The 21497-nt window shown below is 44.8% G+C and overlaps 1 protein-coding gene across 2 annotated transcripts in view; it reads right to left on the bottom strand.

Annotated features, from left to right (window-relative positions):
- Window positions 1–1409: 1409 nt before the first annotated feature.
- The window catches only part of LOC129821190 (uncharacterized), a 43638-nt gene continuing 23550 nt past the window's right edge, over window positions 1410–21497 (bottom strand). For both annotated transcript variants that reach the window (XM_055878555.1, XM_055878554.1), the window contains exon 3: window positions 1410–3174. In XM_055878555.1, the coding sequence (XP_055734530.1) occupies window positions 1819–2517 (699 nt within the window). In that variant the 5' untranslated portion in view covers window positions 2518–3174 and the 3' untranslated portion in view covers window positions 1410–1818. The remainder of the gene's footprint in view (window positions 3175–21497) is intronic.

Here is a 21497-nt window from a genome sequence, read left to right as displayed (position 1 = left end):
GAAGCAGCCACAACTGTCAGTAATTGTGTCCATGATTGAGTCTTTGAATGAAGAGATGGAGATAAAACTGTCCAGTTTGAGTATTTTTTGCTGCTCGTTCCAGTCGCTAGCTGCAGCGAACTGCAAAAAGGAGCGACCCAGGGATGTGTGTGCTTTGGGGACCTTTAACAGAATGTAACTGGCAGAACGGGTGTTGGATGAGGGCTGCAGTAGGTATCTCAGATAGGGCGGAGTGAGGCCTAAGAGGGTTTTATAAATAAGCATCACCAGTGGGTCTTGCGACGGTTATACAGAGATGACCAGTTTACAGATGAGTATAGAGTGCAGTGATGTGTCCTATAAGGAGCATTGGTGGCAAATCTGATGGCCGAATGGTAAAGAACATCTATCTGCTCGAGTGCACCCTTACCTACCGATCTATAAATTACTTCTCCGTAATCTAGCATGGGTAGGATGGTCATCTAAATCAGGGTTAGTTTGGCAGCTGTGGTGAAAGAGTAGCAATTACAATAGAGGAAACCAAGTCAAGATTTAACCTTTGCCAGCAGCTTGGATATGTGCTGAGAGAAGGACAGTGTACCGTCTAGCCATACTCCCAAGTACTTGTATGAGGTGACTACCTCAAGCTCTAAACCCTCAGAGGTAGTAATCACACCGGTGGGGGGAGGGGCATTCTTCTTACCAAACCACATGACCTTTGTTTTGGAGGTGTTCAGAACAAGATTAAGGGCAGAGAAAGAGTTTTAGACACTAAACAAGCTTTGTTGTAGAGTGTTTAACTCAAAATCCGGGGAGGAGCCAGCTGAGTACAAGACTGTATCATATGCATATAAATGGCAGAGAGAGCTTCCTACTGCCTGAACTATGTTGTTGGTGTAAATTGAGAAGAGTGTGGGGCCTAGGATCAAGCCTTGGGGTACTCACTTGGCGACAGGCAGTGGCTGAGACAGCAGATGTTCTGACTTTACACACTGCACTCTTTGAGAGGTAGTTATCAAACCAGGCCAAAGACCCCTCAGAGACACCAATACTCCTTAGCCGGCCCACAAGAATGGAATGGTGTACCATATCAAAAGCTTTGGCCAAGTCAATAAAACTAGCAGCACAACATTGCTTAGAATCAAGGGCAATGGGGACATCATTTTGGACCTTTAGTTTGCAGTGACACATCCATAACTTGAGCGGAATCCAGATTGCATACCAGAGAGAATACTATAGACATCAAGAAAGCCAGTCAATTGATTATTGACAGATTTTCCCAAGTTTTTCCAACACATAAGTGTTTAGGAAAATCATTAGTTAGCTAGCTACAGTGAGGGAAAAAAGTATTCGATCCCCTGCTGATTTTGTATGTTTGCCCACTGACAAAGAAATGATCAGTCTATAATTTTAATGGTAGGTTTATTATAACAGTGAGAGACAGAATATCAACAAAAAAATGTTATGAATTGATTTGCATTTTAATGAGGGAAATAAGTATTTGACCCCTCTGCAAAACATGACTTAGTACTTGGTAGGAAAACCCTTGTTGGCAATCACAGAGGTCAGACGTTTCTTGTAGGTGGCCACCAGCTTTGCACACATCTCAGGAGGGATTTTGTCCCACTCCTCTTTGCAGATCTTCTTCAAGTCATTGAGGCTGACGTTTGGCAACTCGAACCTTCAGCTCCCTCCACAGATTTTCTATGGGATTAAGGTCTGGAGACTGGCTAGGCCACTCCTGGACCTTAATGTGCTTCTTCTTGAGCCACTCCTTTGTTGCCTTGGCCGTGTGTTTTGGGTCATTGTCATGCTGGAATACCCATCCACGACCCATGTTCAATACCCTGGCTGAGGGAAGGAGGTTTTCACCCAAGATTTGACGGTACATGGCTCCGTCCATCGTCCCGTTGATGCAGTGAAGTTGTCCTGTCCCCTTAGCAGAAAAACACCCCCAAAGCATAATGTTTCCACCTCCATGTTTGACGGTGGGGATGGTTTCTTGGGGTCATAGGCAGCATTCCTCCTCCTCCAAACACGGCAAGTTGAGTTGATGGCAAAGAACTCCATTTTGGTCTCATCTGACCACAACACGTTCACCCAGTTGTCCTCTGAATCATTCAGATGTTCATTGGCAAACTTCAGACGGGCATGTATATGTGCTTTCTTGAGCAGGGGGACCTTGCGGGCGCTGCAGGATTTCAGTCCTTCACGGCGTAGTGTGTTACCAATTGTTTTCTTGGTGACTATGGTCCCAGCTGCCTTGAGATCATTGACAAGATCCTCCTGTGTAGTTCTGGACTGATTCCTCACCGTTCTCATGATCATTGCAACTCCACGAGGTGAGATCTTGCATGGAGCCCCAGGCCGAGGGAGTTTGACAGTTCTTTTGTGTTTCTTCCATTTGCGAATAATCGCAGAAACTGTTGTCACCTTCTCACCAAGCTGCTTGGCGATGGTCTTGTAGCCCATTCCAGCCTTGTGTAGGTCTACAATCTTGTCCCTGACATCCTTGGAGAGCTCTTTGGTCTTGGCCATGGTGGAGAGTTTGTAATCTGATTGATTGATTGCTTCTGTGGACAGGTATCTTTTATACAGGTAAGAAACTGAGATTAGGAGCACTCCCTTTAAGAGTGTGCTCCTAATCTCAGTTCGTTACCTGTATGAAAGACACCTGGGAGCCAGAAATCTTTCTGATTGAGAAGGGGTCAAATACTTATTTCCCTCATTAAAATGCAAATCAATTTATAACATTTTTGACATGCGTTTTTCTGGATATTTTTGTTGTTATTCTGTCTCTCACTGTTCAAATGAACCTACCATTAAAATTATAGACTGATCATTTCTTTGTCAGTGGGCAAACGTACAAAATCAGCAGGGGATCAAATACTTTTTTCCTTCACTGTAGCTATCACATAATTTGTGCAGAATGATAGTCAACGTTATATAGCTAAGCACTAGCCAGGCGGTGAGTGTCTAACCTGGTAAATTGCCAAAATCCCGAAGTATCCCTTTATTTACTAAGTTAGACACTCACCGGACAACATTTAATTAGGTAGCTAGATAGCTTGGTTCCATTTTCCAACAGATTTATCTTCTCCCCCTGACTGGTCGTCAGCAGTTACTGGTGTTGGAACTCTTCTGGTAAACTGATTGCCACTAGTAGTAGCAATAAATATTGACGCCACAGGTTTGCTGCAGATTCAAATAGAAACTTGAGTTAATTGTTTGCCAGAAAAAAAACTCTGGTGAACTCTTTGCCACCAGTGGCAATCAATATTATTGTTGCCAAAGGTTCGCTGCAGATTCCCCACTAGTGGCAAACATTTGCAATCTTCTGGCAACATTTTGTGGCACACTTTAGTATGCAGCAAATTCGCTAAATACTTGCGCTAAGTTTGCTGCAACAAAAACATGTAATGGAATTTAATGGATGGGAAAGAAGGCATGAATACCCTGGTGCCTTTCCTGAGATTTTGATGCAGTTTAGAACATTTTGAGATTAAGCATAAAAAACACCAGAATCATTGAGAATAAACATTCAACTACAAAAAAAAGGAATGACAATGTTTTCTATAATTTTATTTGTCGCCTGACTACACATCACTGCTATGAACTGTATAGCTGCTTTTTGATAAAAGGGTCTGCTAAAGAAATCCAAGAAAACATACAGCATCTATAGGCCTACACAAAATGTATTGCACAAGCGTTATTCACACAATGTACTCATCCTTTGGTAAAGGGGAAAGCCCAAACTGTCAGAGTGGCACATTCCTCTAGGGTAGAGTTGGGGGAGGGGCCCATGCAGCCCTAGCCCTAGCCCCAGTGCTGTGTGTCTGTATGGCAGCAGAGCAGGCTGTACTGTAATGCATTGTCAGATGGTGTGCCAGCCTAGCAGATTAAACGGGGTCAGGTGATGACAGAGGCACATCAGCCATGCATCTGTGTAAACACAATGCCCTTTTCTATCGCCATGTTGGGAAAATCACACTAAGATTTGCTAATAGTGTCATATGATTTAGCTTCTCCCTGTTGTTTTGTTATATGACCAATAGCAGACCCGTTGGTGCCCTTTAAATAAACAAACTGAAATGCCCTAATCAAGATTATGAATATAGATTGAAACAATGATCAATATATTAACTGTATTTTATCGATTAGGAGTGAGAGAAAATTGTGCTTGTCCATTGATAAGCACATCAAAGACGGCATTAACGATAAATAATAAAATAAAGACACCACTTCTAAAAGCCTATTTCACACCATAGCCTGCTGAATTTGCAAGATAACTTTTCTTTCATTTTGGTTTTGGCACAAATGAAAATGTGGCACTGACTCCCTCATGGATTGATGTTTCAGCATGGTCTCAATGTAGACTTTGGCGTTCGACTAGTCATGTGCGACATGCATGAGCAGTTACATGCCTGCTAGAGTTAGTGGCAGGTGGACGAGCAATATCCACCGTCGTAGTAAAGATAAAGCCTGAGCTGGAATGTGAAGCTTAATGAACTTAAAAAAAAAAAATCTGAGTAGAGCTAGCTTCCTTCATAGTATACCCCTCTGGTCTTGTGTCTTGAAGTCGACAAGGCTAGCCAACTACTTTTGCCAATTAGCTTCAGCTGGCTGGTGTGCCACCGTGGCAAAGTTGGTTTGACATTGGCTAGCCTATCTCTGGTGCTAGTTAGGGACCGTCAATAAATTACACAATCTTTTAGTAGTCTCATTAAATGCTTTCAATATTTGTATTTCTTCTATTTAGTTGGTTTTAGGTTAATTCATTTAAATTTGGAGCTATTGACATTTTAAAATATTGTACCATGTATATTGTGTAATTTACTGATGGCCCCTAACTAGCCCCATAGGGATATCGAATGTCAAACCAAATTGACCGGGGCATTAAAATGGGTCATAAGCAGCTGTGCTCCAAATTGATGATTACTTGGGTGCTGCCACCTATGGGAATGTGGGCATGATTGAAATAAACCCAACCCAAGGAAAAAAACTGTTATGGTACCCTTCATTCTGTGAAATACATTTTTTTCAGATCTTGTCCAAAACAGATTTGTGAGATGACGGACATTATGACCAGAATTATCCTATTTACACTACATTGTAGTCTTTTGCCACTAGAACACATGTTTCTGACTCATATAAATGACACATAGGCCATTTTCAAAATGAGAAGTTGTTTTTTAGGGGCAGTCAACAACCTTGTGCCTGTATAAAAGTTGTAGATGTTGACTCTTCAGTATGTCTACTCAGTACTCTGAGAAATCAATCATAATTAGCTCCCTAAATATGCTTGTTTCATCTCACATGGTAATTAGTTAGAGGTTGGTAGATTAATGAATGAGGCTTTAACCTCATTAAGATGTTTGTGGAGATTGGAAGCCCTTGCCTCTTTGCTGTGATCACAATACTTATTATGTCCCAAATAACTTGTGTGGTTGGTTGGATGGTAGTTAGCCCACTATCTACAGTGCCTCTACTTTGTCACGAGAATCACAATATGCTGTCTTTGTAACCCATGATGCATAAACATTGTGAATCTGTGAATCAAACATAGTGAATTGAACACAACCATGTAGTAAGGGAAATGTTGCTCTTTGTCCATAAATAAAGCTTCCCTTTGGACCGGATGTCTCTCTTAACATCGACTTCAGACTGGGATTTTGTGCCAGGAACATCAAATACATGTAAAGTAACACTAATTAAAAAGCACGACTCAAATTCCATAAGAGGTTTATATGGGACAAGTCTTTGGTAATCTTTTCCAAGTAAAATATTTCCCCTCTCGCTTTGTTCTTATGGAAGGTGGCACGCAGGCATTCCCCTTTTACACGATCAATTCCTAATGCCTTTTCTTTAATCCTCAAATCCCTAACTTGTAGAACACTGGCAGATGGTATGATAAGGATTTGGGGAGGGTGGTGGGAACTGGTTGGGATGGAAGGAGTGTTTCATACGTTTTCGCCCCTGTTCTTGTTACCCTCTAAGTGGCTGCTCCTCTTATGACAAGATGTTGGCTTGCTAGAAATCAAATGTATTTATAGCCCCTAATCATGCAAATATATTGTCAATACCACTTGGTTCACATAATCTATAAATGTGTTTTTATGCAAATATACAGTAACAGCTTTAAACAGACTATAATGGGAAATAGACTTACTGCACAAAACATTAGGAACACCTGTTCTTTTTATGACAGACTGACCAGATGAATCCAAGTGGAAGCTATGATCCGTTATTGATGTCATTTGTTAAATCCATTTCAAATCTGTGTAGCTGAAGGGGAGATGACAGGTTAAAGAAGGATTTTTAAGACAAGGATTAGTGTATGTACACTACACTTACATACATACACTTAGGTTGGAATCATTAAAGTCGTTTTTCAACCACTCCACACATTTCTTGTTTACAAACTATAGTTTTGGTAAGTCGGTTAGGACATCTTCATTTTTCCATCAATTGTCTACAGACAGATTATTTCACTTATCACTGTAATACAATTCCAGTGGGTCAGAAGTTTACATACACTAAGTTGACTGTGCTTTTAAACAGCTTGGAAAATTCCAGAAAATGATGTCATGGCTTTAGAAGCTTCTGATAGGCTAATTGACATCATTTGAGTCAATTGGAGGTGTACCTGTGGATGTATTTCAAGGCCTACCTTCAAAACCAATGCCTCTTTGCTTGACATCATGGGAAAATCAAAAGAAATCAGCCAAGACCTCAGAAAAAAAATTGTGGACCTCCACAAGTCTGGTTCATCCTTGGGAGCAATTTCCAAACGCCTGAAGGTACCACGTTCATCTGTACAGACAATAGTACGCAAGTATAAACACCATGGGACCACGCAGCCGTCATACCGCTCAGGAAGGAGAAGCATTCTGTCTCCTAGAGATGAACGTACTTTGGTGCAAAAAGTGCAAATCAATCCCAGAACAACAGCAAAGGACCTTGTGAAGATGCTGGAGGAAGCAGGTACAAAAGTATCTATTTCACAGTAAAACGAGTCCTATAGACATAACCTGAAAGACTCAGCAAGGAGAAGCCACTGCTCCAAAACCGCCATAAAAAAGCCAGAATACGGTTTGTAACTGAACATGAGGACAAAGATCGTACTTTTTGGAGGAATGTTCTCTGTTCCAACGAAACAAAAATAGAACTGTTTGGCCATAATGACCATCGTTATGTTTGGAGGCAAAAAGGGGGAGGCTTGCAAGCTGAATAACACCATCCCAACCGTGAAGCACGGGGGTGGCAGCATCTTGTTGTGGGGGTGCTTTGTTGCAGGAGGGACTGGTGCACTTCACAAAATAGATATCATCATGAGGGAGGAAAATTATGTGTATATATTGAAGCAACATCTCAAACCTCAGTCAGGAAGTTAAAGCTTGGTCACAAATGGGTCTTCCAAATGGACAATGACCCCAAGTAAACTTCCAAAGTTGTGGCAAAATGGCTTAAGGACAACAAAGTCAAGGTATTGGAGTGGCCATCACAAAGCCCTGACCTCAATCCCATAGAAAATTTGTGGGCAGAACCGAAAAAGCGTGTGCGAGCAAGGAAGCCTACAAACCTGACTCAGTTACACCAGCTCTGTCAGGAGGAATGGGCCAAAATTCACCCAACTTATTGTGGGAAGCTTGTGGAAGGCTACCCGAAACGTTTGACCCAAGTTAAACAATTTAAAGGCAATGCTACCAAATACTAATTGAGTGTATGTAAACTTCTGACCCACTGGGAATGTGATGAAGGAAATTAAAGCTGAAATAAATAATTATCTCTACTGTTATTCTGACATTTCACATTCTTAAAATAAAGTGGTGATCCTAACTGACCTAAGACAGGGAATGTTTACTAGGATTAAATGTCAGGAATTGTGAAAAACTTCCGACTTCAACTGTATGTGTGCCATTCAGAGGGTGAATGGGCAAGACAAAATATTTAAATGCCTTTAAACGTTCTATGGTAGTAGGTGCCAGGCATACCGGTTTGTGTCAAGAACTGCAACGGTGCTGGGTTTTTCACGCTCAACAGTTTCCCGTGTGTATCAAGAATGGTCCAACACCCAAAGGACATCCAGCCAACTTGACACAACTGAGGGAAGCATTGGCGTCAACATGGCCTAGCATCCCTGTGGAATGCTTTCAACACCTTGTATAGCCCATGCCCCAACAAATTGAGGCTGTTCTGAGAGCAAAAGGGGGTACAACTCAATATTAGGAAGGCGTTCCTAATGTTTTGATCACGTTTCATACACCCACTGTATGTAAATGTTGACTGTGGCTCATCCTCCAATGGCTCAGGCCTATCTGATTGGCTTGGCAGCAGTGGGGAGTAAGCTATTGATTGAGGCAGGACTCCCAACACAGATTTCTTGTTGTGCTAGATCGATCAGTTGCCCTGCTGGCCTGGAGTGATTACTACCCTGTCACAATGTAAACCCACTCATCAGCAACTAGATCTCTCTGCCCTGCTGGAACCTGCATGGGCAGCACAACTGCCCACACATAGAGCCTATTTAGATTGATAGTTCTCTAAAACAAAAGCTTTGGGACATGGTCTGATTGGTATTTTTTAAACAAATGTCAGTTTATAGTGTCATTGTAATAGCAATGTAATAGCAATGTATTTGAAACAGCTGAACTGTACAGACCTTTTACTTATTTTTGCACCTGTAAATGTTGTAACAGCCTGTTACATTCTGAAATTGTTGCCGTAGCTTTAAATCTTTTTTATGTTGTTGCTTGACTGCCCTGAACCGGTCGGGGGCGGTACATTTGCCATACCAAGCAGTGATGCAGCCAGTCAAGATACTCTCGATGGTGCAGCTATAGAACTTCCTGAGGATCCGAGGGCCCATGCCAAATCTTTTCAGCCTCCTGAGGGGGAAGAGGCACTACAGTATGTGTGGACCATGTTAAGTCCTTAGTGATGTGGACGCCAAGGAACTAGAAGCGCTCAAACCGCTCCACAACTGCCCCGTCGATGAACAGCATTCTCACATTATTTGAGAATGCTCACATTATTTCCCCTCTTGTCCAGGTGAGAGAGGGCAGTGTGAAGTGCAATTGAGATTGCGTCACCTGTGGACCTTTACTGTACTTTTATACTCGTATGGGAGGGGTAAACGTCTATTATTGATATGCTAACGTTACTTGATCATGAAGCAAGCTGCTAATATTAGTTAGTTAGCTAGCTAGCAGCAGTTAGCAGTGTATTGTCAGCTAATTTAATGTGTATGGACGAGAAAATAAAACCTTTAATTGTCTGCACATGCTTGGGGATTGTTGCATTATTTAATAGTAATATAGTTTGATTACATTATTCAATATGTTTTAGAATAAAAGTTTGTGCGTACTGTGGCTACTGTGATATTTATGATCAAATTGAGCTGTGGACCAAGAATGTCGCATTGACAGCCATGACAAAAGGTAAGGCAAGAATGTAATGTGAATTGAAAAGTAGAAATCGCTTGCCACTCAGCTCCTCAATCTCTCCATCTCTCGTAGTGAGAATTGAGCCTTGGCCATGCACTGTCAACGAGTCAATTTCAGGCATTAGAAAAAGATTTAGGCCAAAGAGAGAAGAGAAACAAGTGACGAAGAGGTAAAAGAACTTGAGAGAGTAACAGCTGTGAGTGTGAATTTTACCATCCTGTGAAGATGTGCTCATGGTACGCCAGGCTTGACATGTATTTAGTAGCCGCTAATAACTAACCAACTCCCACACCTCTGTTGCTTTTGTGGAAATGCCACCGGTGCCAGAAGACTGGCCTCACCACCCACTCTCTCTCCTTGGCAGTTGCAGCTCTTGTCCTATCTCTAGCACCGACACAGTGCCAATCTCCTGGTCCATCTCTCCCTGTTCAGTTCCAGCACCGACACACACACTACCCAGACCATGACCCATCTCTCCCTGTACATGTTCTGGCTCATCTATCCCTGTTCAGCCTGGACCCTAGTCCAACACCATCACACTGCCCAGCAGTAACCACGCAACAGCTCGCAGTAACCACTCAACAGCTCACAGGAGATGTGAAAAGAACTACTAAGCTGGACACAAAGCTCTGCAGATAGAGTATAAGAAACATGCCACACAACAGTCTTGCACACATATAGTAATTGAGTGATTGTAAGTTGAAAATCTGTTACAATGCTATGTTACAACCTTGGTACCTACCATTATGTTGGGTTCCTGTTACCGTGCTGTAAGGCAGACTATTTATAAGATGTGCTACTAATTGTCTATGCAACCAACAGCTCTATTTACTGTCAGTGGGACCAGGTGCATTGCGTGTACAGCATGATCTCATAAAAAATATTTGTGCAGCCAACAGAGAATCTCTCAGATAATTATTTATTGTCATGACATGGATGTATGCAGATGTACAGTAGTCAATCCTGCTAGGGCTGCCTGTCAATGATGTCCTTAGATGTCATGCTGCAAACTCACTATACTGTATTTAGTTAACCCTAACACATCATAGAGGTGAGTTGGGAATCAGGCAGGGTTGTACTGTATCTACACTATATATATATATATATATATATATCTTCAAATTAGTGGATTTGGCTATTTCAGCCACACCTGTTGCTAACAGGTGTATAAAATCGAGCACACAGCCATGCAATCTCAATAGACAAACATTGGCAGTAGAATGGCCATACTGAAGAGCTCAGTGACTTTCAACATGGCACCGTCATAGGATGCCACCTTTCCAACAAGTCAGTTTGTGAAATTTCTGCCCTGCTATGCTGCCCCGGGCAACTGTAAGTGCTGTTATTGTGAAGTGGAAAAATCTAAGAGCAACAACGGCTGAGCTGCGAAGTTGTAGGCCACATATCTCACAGAACAGGATTGCTGAAGGGCATGCGCGTAAAATAGTCTGTCCTCGGTTGCAACACTTACTACCAAGTTGAAAAGAGCCTCTGGAAGCAACGTCAGCACAAGAACTGTTCGTCGTGAGCTTCATGAAATAGATTTCCATGGCCGAGCAGCCGCACACAAGCCTAAGATCACCATGTACAATGCCAAGTGTCGGCTGGAGTGGTATAAAATCACCACCATTGGACTCTGGAGCAGTGGAAACGTTCTCTGGAGTGATGAATCACGCTTTACCATCTGGCAGTCCAACAGACAAATCTAGGTTTGGCGGATGCCAGGAGAACGCTACCTGCCCCAGTTCATAGTGCTAACTGTAAAGTTTGGTGGAAGAGGAATAATGGTCTGGGGCTGTTTTTTATGGTTCTGGCTAGGCCCCTTAGGGAAATTTTAACGCTACAGCATACACTGACATTCTAGACAATTCTGTGCTTCCAACTTTGTGGCAACAGTTTGGGGAAGTCCATTTCCTGTTTCAGCATGACAATTCCCTCATGCACAAAGCGAGGTCCATACAAAAATGGTTTGTCGAGATCGGTGTGGAAGAACTTGACTGGCCTGCACAGAGCCCTGACCTCAACCCCATCGAACACCTTTGGGATGAATTGGGACGCCAACTGCGAGCCAGGCCTAGTCGGCCAACATCAGTACCTGACCTCACTAATGCTCGTGGCTGAAGGGAAGCAAGTCCCTGCAGCAATGTTCCAACATCTAGTGGAAAGCCTTCCCACAAGAGGAAGGTTTTTATAGCAGCAAAGGGGGGACCAACTCCATATTAATGCCTATGATTTTGGAAAGAGATGTTCGATGAGCAGACTTTGGGTCATGTAGTGTATCAGAGCGTTGCTATTGCTCTGGTATCTATCCTCTTTATCATATGGTCTCAGTCTTCTCCTCACATTATTTAACCTGAATCATCTCTCTGTCGGAGTGCTTAATGAAATGTGCAGCATTGACAAATAGCATAGGGGGGTCGTGTCTGTAGAGGCCTAGAGAAGGACCTTGGAGCTGGGGCCCACGCAAGGCCTTGCCAGGCCCAGGGCTGATGTGAGGGAGATGAAATGGATTGTGCAGCACCCTGTCACCAGGGAGGGGGAGAGTGCCATGACAACAGGCTGGCAGGAAGCCTCACCCAGTGGCATAGACATATAGGCCTAGGGCAATGCACCCTTGATTTTCCGTGCCCTTACATGGCTCCTCCAATCACTTTCAAATGCCAGAAGAGTGGCATAATGGCCTCTATGTTGTTTGAATAGGAGGCATATTGGGACCTTTCAATCAGTGATTGATTCAGACATTTAATTTCATACTTTGTGGTTTCAGTACGGACAATGGTTTGTTTATTCAAACAAATATGGGAGTGTTCAACATACTGTATGAACCCATGCTGAATTAGATTTACCACTATCCCTATGGATTAACTAAATACTACAACATACTGTATGTAATTATAACTAAGTCACTTCTAAACCATTTTCAATTGACAGCCATAATCCCTCACATAATCACTGACTATCGTCATGAGGGTAACTTGGTGTTCCACAGGGGCCTGAACTTATTGTGAGGAAAGAGCCCCTTCGAGTCGCTGCAATGTTCTCATATTGCAAATTATCAGCTAATCGGCTAATTAAAGTAATTGGTGCATAAATTGCCTTTTTAATTATACCAACCTAACAATGCCTCGGTGCCAGGGGAGTTTCCTTCCTAATCAGACACAAATGATTGTGTGTTGCCTGGAAAACTAATTACACAGCAAGTCACCGGCATTACAGCAGATAAGCACTTGCCGAACAACCAGATAGGGGCAATCCAATGATATAGGAATGCCTGCCTTCTTAGAGAAATGCATAGACTATGCCAGCATAGCAGCAACATTTACAGTTACAGTAGATGCTGAACATACTATCGACCGACATGGATTGTAAATGTCATAAACAGAACTGACATTTGTATTGCAATATGTGCATTGATTGTTGAGAATGAGTCATCACTCAGCCTCCCAACTTTAGTGGTTTGGCTGAAATCACAGGCAGATTGTCAGAAAACAGCAGCTGGCGTTGAGGGTAAAATAATCTGTCTCACTCATCTGGAAGTATCCATTCGGATTGTGTTTATATTTGTTCACAACAAACAAATCAGACTCTAATCCTTTACTGCAGCTAAAATCAAAAGAGACTCTAGGAAACTGATTTAAAAATGGCAGGTAGTTGCACAAGCTCTTTTGGCAGATGGCCAAAAGTACACAAGGCTACAGAAGTACCAGCATGACAGGAACATGTGAAATTTCCTTAGTGGTCCTCTCTCGTGATTCTACAAGTCTCTCTTTACTGAATATTCCTTTAGAATAAGACACTGAGGTACAGTATAGCATGTTGATGTATTCCAGACCCTTTCAATGTGATTCAATTGTCACGCATGTGCAGGGTTGCAGATTTTAGGGAATATTCAGAGGTGGAAACTTTCCGTTTGAATTAACAGGAATATATGGGAATTAACGGAAATATATGCAAATTAATATTAATACCATTTAAATGTAGACGTTTTTTGCATTGGATGTATTTACCATATCATAAGTAGACAAATTGCAAATGATTAAATCCTTCAAATAGAAATAGAAATAAAAATAACAATTTAGTTGCGAATTGCACTTTAATTAAATTAGTTCACAAGGGATGATTTCACTTAATGACAAAAGAAAGGGAATATTGAATGATCCCCAATGATCCATTGCATCTCCCAAAAACGTTTTCAACATACATCTGTAAAATGATAGTCTAGAAACTAAAGCTTTGGTTGTCTTCCTCTCAGGCTTCCATGTCTTCTCCCTGGACCTCCTCAATGTCCACATCTTGAACATCAGACTCTGAGCCCTCATTTTCACTGTCACTTTTCCAACCTTGTTGAGGATGGCTCGTTGTCAGGCTCAAAAAGCCTCAAATTTGCCCTGGATGGCCACCAATTTTTCAATCCTTGTATTGGTCAGCCTGTTGCGTGCTTTGGTGTGTGCGTTCCCAAACAAGGACCAGTTGCGCTCTGAGGCGGCTGATGTTGGTGGGATTTGGAGGATGATGGAGGCAACAGGAGAAAGAGCCTCAGATCCACAAAGTCCCTTCCACCAGGTGGCTGATGAGATATGTTGGCACGACTGCCATATTGCATCTCCATCCCAAAGCCCTTGCTTGGAAGTGTACTTCGCCAGACTGCCAAGAACCTTTCCCTCATCCAAGCCAAGGTGGTGAAACACGGTAGTGATGACACCATAAGCCTTGTTGATCTCTGCACCAGACAGGATGCTCTTTCCAGTATACTTGGGGTACAAAATGTACGCTGCGGCGTGTATGGGCTTCAGGCAGAAGTCTTCACACTTTTTGATGTATTTCAGAACTGCAGTTTCCTCTGCTTGGAGCAACAGTGAGGTGGGCAGGGCAGTACAGATTTCTTCTCCTACATCTGCGAGCAGACACTGAACATCAGACAGGATGGCATTGTCTCCCTCAATCCGTGCAATGGCTACTGCTATAGGTTTCAGGAGTTTCAGGCTGCTTAACACTCTCTCCCAAAATACATCATGCAGGAGGATCCTCTTGATGGAGCTGTCCATACCAGCAGACTGTGATATGGCCATTTCTTGGAGATACTCTACAGGAGACTGTCAAACATGATGACAACACCACCCCATTGGGTGTTGCTGGGCAGCTTCAATGTGGTGCTCTTATTCTTCTCACTTTACTTTATGAGGTAGATTGCTGCTATAATTTGAGGAACCTTCACATACCTAACCATTTCCTTGGCTCTCTTGCAGAGTGTATCCATTGTTTTCAGTACCATGATGTCCTTGAGGAGCAGATTCAATACATGAGCAGCACCGCCAATGGGTGTGATGTGAGGGTAGGACTACTCCACTTTAGACCAAGCAGCCTTCATGTTCGCAGCATTGTTTGTCACCAGTGCAAATACTTTCTGTGGTCCAAGGTCATTGATGACTGCCTTCAGCTCATCTGCAATGTAGAGACCGGTGTGTCTGCGCTCTTGTAGAATACTGGTTGAGGGGTGGAGATGTAGTTTTTTTCCCTTGCCCACGAATATTCGACCACCCATCAGAGATGATTGCAATACAGTTTGCTATCTCTCGGATTAGCTTGAACTTCACTTGAACTCTGTTGAACTCTGCATCCAGCAAATGAGTAGTTAAAACATGTCTGGTTGGAGGGGTGTATGCTGGGCAAAGAACATTCAGAAATCTCTTCCAATACACATTGCCTATTTTAATTTTTTTTATTTTTACCTTTATTTAACCAGGTAGGCAAATTGAGAACACGTTCTCATTTACAATTGCGACCTGGCCAAGATAAAGCAAAGCAGTTCGACACATACAACAACACATAGTTACACATGGAGTAAAACAAACATACAGTCAATAATACAGTGAAAAATAAGTCTATATACAATATGAGCAAGTGAGGTGAGATAAGGGAGGTGAAGGCAAACAAAATATATATATAAATAAATAAAAATATAAAAAGGCCATGGTGGCGAAGTAAATACAATATAGCAAGTAAAAAAAAATACTGGAATGGTTGGTTTGCAGTGGAAGAAGGTGCAAAGTAGAGATAGAAATAATGGGGTGCAAAGGAGCAAAATAAATAAATACAGTAGGTAAAGAGGTAGTTGTTTGGGCTAAATTATAGATGGGCTATGTACAGGTGCAGTAATCTATGAGCTGCTCTGAAAGCTGGTGCTTAAAGCTAGTGAGGGAGATAAGTGTTTCCAGTTTCAGAGATTTTTGTAGTTCGTTCCAGTCATTGGCAGCAGAGAACTGGAAGGAGAGGCGGCCAAAGGAAGAATTGGTTTTGGGGGTGACCAGAGAGATATACCTGCTGGAGCGCATGCTACGGGTGGGCGTTGCTATGGTGACCAGCGAGCTTGTAACGGCATTCCTCCTCCTCTTCATCTTCGGAAGAGGAGGAGTATTGAGGGAACCAAGGCGCAGCGTAGTGAAATGACATATTTTATTAACGAAACACGAACTTGATTAAACTAACAAAAACAACAAACGGTGTAGACAGACCTAAACGACGTACTTACATAAAACAAGAAGAACGCACGAATAGGAGACATAGGCTACACAAACCGAACAAACCGTAAACAGTCCCGCGTGGTGAAACAGACAGACACGGAAGACAATCACCCACAACGAACACTGTGACAACGCCTACCTATGACTCTTAATTAGAGGAACGCCAAACACCTGCCTCTAATTAAGAGCCATACCAGGCAACCCAAAAACCAACATAGAAACAGAAAACATAGAATGCCCACCCAAACTCACGTCCTGACCAAACTAACACATAAAACAAACTAACAGAAATAGGTCAGGAACGTGACATAACCCCCCCCATAAGGTGCGAACTCCGGGCGCACCAGCACAAAGTCTAGGGGAGGGTCTGGGTGGGCATCTGACCACGGTGGTGGCTCAGGCTCCGGGCGAGTTCCCCACCCCACCATAATTAATCCTAGCCTCCCTCTCCCCCTACAAATGTCCACCCTCAATTTACCCCCACAAAATCCTCTTAGTAACATCCATGACAGGAACAGCACCGGGACAGAGAGATAAATCAAGACAGAGGGATAGCACAAGACAGAGGGATAGATCAGAATAAAGAGGGAGATCAAGATAGAGAGGGAGATCAGGATAGAGGGGCAACTCCGGACTGAAGGGCAGCTCCGGACAGAGAGACAGCTCTGGACTGAGGGGCAGTTCTGGGTATATAGCCGTTTCTGGCTGAAGGGCAGCTCATGGCTGACTGACAAATCTGGACGCTCATGGCAGGCTGACGGCTCTCGACGCTCATGGCAGGCTGACGGCTCTCGACGCTCATGGCAGGCTGACGGCTCTCGACGCTCATGGCAGGCTGACGGCTCTCGACGCTCATGGCAGGCTGACGGCTCTGGACGCTCATGGCTCTCTGACGGCTCTGGCCGCTCATGGCTCGCTGGCGGCTCTGGCAGATCCTGTCTGGCTGGCGGCTCTGGCAGATCCTGTCTGGCTGGCGGCTCTGGCAGATCCTGTCTGGTTGGCGGCTCTGGCAGATCCTGTCTGGTTGGCGGCTCTGGCAGATCCTGTCTGGTTGGCGGCTCTGGCAGATCCTGTCTGACGGACGGCTCTAGCGGCTCCTGTCTGGCGGGCGGCTCTAGCGGCTCCTGTCTGGCGGACGGCTCTGTAGGCTCATGGCAGACGGGCGGCTTTGCAGGCTCATTGCAGACGGATGGCTCAGACGGCGCTGGGGAGACGGATGGCTCAGATGGCGCTGGGGAGACGGATGGCTCAGATGGCGCTGGGGAGACGGATGGCTCAGATGGCGCTGGGGAGACGGATGGCTCAGATGGCGCTGGGGAGACGGATGGCTCAGATGGCGCTGGGGAGACGGATGGCTCTGGCCGGATAAGGCGCACTGTAGACCTGGTGCGTAGTGCCGGAACTGGAGGCACCGGGCTAAGGACACGCACCTTCATACTAGTGCGGGGAGCAGGGACAGGGCACACTGGACTCTCAAAGCCCACTCTATACCTGGTGCGTGGTACCGGCACTGGTGGCACCGGGCTGAGGACAAGCACATCAGGATTAGTAGGGGGAGAAGAAACAGTGTGTACAGGGCTCTGGAGACGCACAGGAGGCTTAGTGCGTGGTGCCGGAACTGGAGGCACCGAACTGGATACACGCACTACAGGGAGAGTGCGTGGAGGAGGAACAGGGCTCAGGAGACGCACTGGTAGCCTAGTGCGTAGTGTAGGCACTGTAGGTACTAGGCTGGGGCAGGGAGGTGGCGCCGGAAATACCGGACCGTGCAGGCATACTGGCTCTCTTGAGCATTGAGCCTGCCCAACCTTACCTGGTTGAATGCTCCCGGTTGCCCGACCAGTGCGGGGAGGTGGAATAACCCGCACCGGGCTATGTAGGCGAACCGGGGAAACCATGCGTAAGGCAGGTGCCATGTATGCCGGCCCGAGGAGACGCACTGGAGACCAGACGCGTTGAGCCGGCCTCATGACACCTGGCTCAATACCCAATCTAGCCCTACCAGTGCGGGGAGGTGGAATAACCCGCACTGGGCTATGCACTCGTACAGGAGACACCGTGCGCTCTACTGCGTAACACGGCGCCAACCCGTACTCCCGCTCTCCAGGGTAAGCCTGGGAAGTGGGCGCAGGTCTCCTACCTGCCCTTGGCCCACTACCTCTTGGCCCACTACCTCTTAGCCCCCCCCCAAGAAATTTTTGGGTGTTACTCACGGGCTTTTTGGGCTTCCGTGCAAGACGCGTTCCCTCATAACTCCGGTTCCTCTCTCTCTTTTCCTCCACTCTCCGAGCTGCCTCCAGCTGTTCCCATGGACGGCGATTCACTTTAGCCCATGGTCCTTCTCCGTTAAATATTTGCTCCCAACTCCACAAGTCCTGTATACTTCCCCGTTGCTCCAAATTACGCTGCTTGGTTCTGGATTCTTGGTGGGTGATTCTGTAACGGCAGTCCTCCTCCTCTTCATCTTCGGAAGAGGAGGAGTATTGAGGGAACCAAGGCGCAGCGTAGAGAACAGACATATTTTATTAACGAAACACGAACTTGATTAAACTAACAAAAACAACAAACGGTGTAGACAGACCTAAACGACGTACTTACATAAAACAAGAAGAACGCACGAATAGGAGACATAGGCTACACAAACCGAACAAACCGTAAACAGTCCCGCGTGGTGAAACAGACACAGACACGGAAGACAATCACCCACAACGAACACTGTGACAACGCCTACCTAAATATGACTCTTAATTAGAGGAACGCCAAACACCTGCCTCTAATTAAGAGCCATACCAGGCAACCCAAAAACCAACATAGAAACAGAAAACATAGAATGCCCACCCAAACTCACGTCCTGACCAACTAACACATAAAACAAACTAACAGAAATAGGTCAGGAACGTGACAGAGCTGAGATAAGGGGGGACTTTACCTAGCAGGGTCTTGTAGATGACCTGGAGCCAGTGGGTTTGGCGACGAGTGTGAAGCGAGGGCCAGCCAACGAGAGCGTACAGGTCGCAGTGGTGGGTAGTATATGGGGCTTTGGTGACAAAACGGATGGCACTGTGATAGACTGCATCCAATTTATTGAGTAGGGTTTTGGAGGCTATTTTGTAAATGACATCACCGAAGTCGAGGATTGGTAGGATGGTCAGTTTTACAAGGGTATGTTTGGCAGCATGAGCGAAGGATGCTTTGTTGCGGAATAGGAAGCCGATTCTAGATTTAACTTTGGATTGGAGATGCTTGATGTGAGTCTGGAAGGAGAATTTACAGTCTAACCAGACACCTAGGTATTTGTAGTTGTCCACATATTCTAAGTCAGAGCCGTCCAGAGTAGTGATGTTGGACAGGCGGGCAGGTGCAGGCAGCGATCGGTTGAAGAGCATGCATTTAGTTTTACTTGTATTTAAGAGCAATTGGAGGCCACAGAAGGAGAGTTGTATGGCATTGAAGCTCGCCTGGAGGGTTGTTAACACAGTGTCAAAAGAAGGGCCAGAAGTATACAGAATAGTGTCGTCTGCGTAGAGGTGGATCAGAGACTCACCAGCAGCAAGAGTGACATCATTGATGTATACAGAGAAGAGAGTCGGTCCAAGAATTGAACCGTGGCACCCCCATAGAGACTGCCAGAGGTCCGGACATCAGACCCTCCGATTTGACACACTGAACTCGATCAGAGAAGTAGTTGGTGAACCAGGCGAGGCAATCATTAGAGAAACCAAGGCTGTCGAGTCTGCCGATGAGGATGTGGTGATTGACAGAGTCAAAAGCCTTGGCCAGGTCAGTGAATATGGCTGCACAGTACTGTTTCCTATCGATAGCGGTTAAGATATCGTTTATGACCTTGAGCGTGGCTGAGGTGCACCCATGACCAGCTCTGAAACCAGATTGCATAGCGGAGAAGGTATGTTGGGATTCGAGATGGTCGGTAATCTGTTTGTTGACTTGGTTTTCGAAGACCTTAGAAAGGCAGGGTAGGATAGATTTGGTCTGTAGCAGTTTGGGTCTAGAGTGTCTCCCCCTTTGAAGAGGGGGATAACCGCAGCTACTTTCCAATCTTTGGGAATCTCAGACGACACGAAAGAGAGGTTGAAAAGGCTGGTAATAGGGGTGGCAACAATTTCAGCAGATAGTTTTAGAAAGAAAGGGTCCAGATTATCTAGCCCGGCTGATTTGTAAGGGTCCAGATTTTGCAGCTCTTTCAGAACATCAGCTGACTGTATTTGGGAGAAAGAGAAGTGGGGAAGGCTTGGGCGAGTAGCAGAGGGGAGGGCAGTGCTGTTGACCGGGGTAGGGGTAGCCAGGTGGAAAGCATGGCCAGCCGTAGAAAAATGCTTATTGAAATTCTCAATTATAGTGGATTTGTCGGTGGTGACAGTATTTCCTATCTTCAGTGCAGTTGGAAGCTGGGAGGAGGTGTTCTTATTCTCCATGGACTTTACAGTGTCCCAGAACTTTTTTGAGTTTGTGTTGCAGGAAGCAAATTTCTGCTTGAAGAAGCTAGCCTTGGCTTTTCTAACTGCCTGTGTATACTGGTTTCTAGCTTCCCTGAAAAGTTGCATATCACGGGGGCTGTTCGATGCTAATGCAGAACACCATAGGATGTTTTTCTGTTGGTTAAGGGCAGTCAGGTCAGGAGAGAACCAAGGGCTATATCTGTTCCTGGTTCTAAATTTCTTGAATGGGGCATGCTTATTCAAGATGGTGAGGAAGGCATTTTTTAAAAATATCCAGGCATCCTCTACTGACGGGATGAGATCAATATCCTTCCAGGATACCTCGGCCAGGTCGATTAGAAAGGCCTGCTCGCTGAAGTGTTTCAGGGAGCGTTTGACAGTGATGAGTGGAGGTCGTTTGATCGCTGACCCATTACGGATACAGGCAATGAGGCAGTGATCGCTGAGATCTTGGTTGAAAACAGCAGAGGTGTATTTGGAGGGCAAGTTGGTTAGGATGATGTCTATGAGGGTACCCGTGTTTACGGAATTGGGGTGATATCTGGTAGGTTCATTGATAATTTGTGTGAGATTGAGGGCATCAAGCTTAGATTGTAGGATGGCTGGGGTGGTAAGCATGTTCCAATTTAGGTCGCCTAGCAGCACAAGCTCTGAAGATAGATGGGGGGGCAATCAGTTCACATATGGTGTCCAGAGCACAGCTGGGGGCAGAGGGTGGTCTATAGCAGGCGGCAACAGTGAGAGACTTGTTTTTAGAAAGGTGGATTTTTAAAAGTAGTTCAAATTGTTTCGGAACAGACCTGGATAGTAAAACAGAACTCTGCAGGCAATCCTTGCAGTAGATTGCAACACCGCCCCCTTTGGCCGTTCTATCTTGTCTGAAAATCTTGTAGTTAGGGATGAAAATGTCAGAATTTTTGGTGGTCTTCCTAAGCCAGGATTCAGACACGGCTAAAACATCTCGGTTGGCAGAGTGTGCTAAAGCAGTGAACAAAACAAACTTAGGGAGGAGGCTTCTAATGTTAACATGCATGAAACCAAGGCTATTACGGTTACAGAAGTCATCAAAAGAGAGCGCCTGGGGAATAGGAGTG

Source organism: Salvelinus fontinalis, chromosome 23, assembly GCF_029448725.1.
Source record: "Salvelinus fontinalis isolate EN_2023a chromosome 23, ASM2944872v1, whole genome shotgun sequence".
Taxonomy (NCBI): Eukaryota; Metazoa; Chordata; class Actinopteri; order Salmoniformes; family Salmonidae; genus Salvelinus; species Salvelinus fontinalis.
The sequence above is the reverse complement of the archived record's forward strand: the minus strand, read 5'-3'. Positions and strand labels throughout refer to the sequence as shown.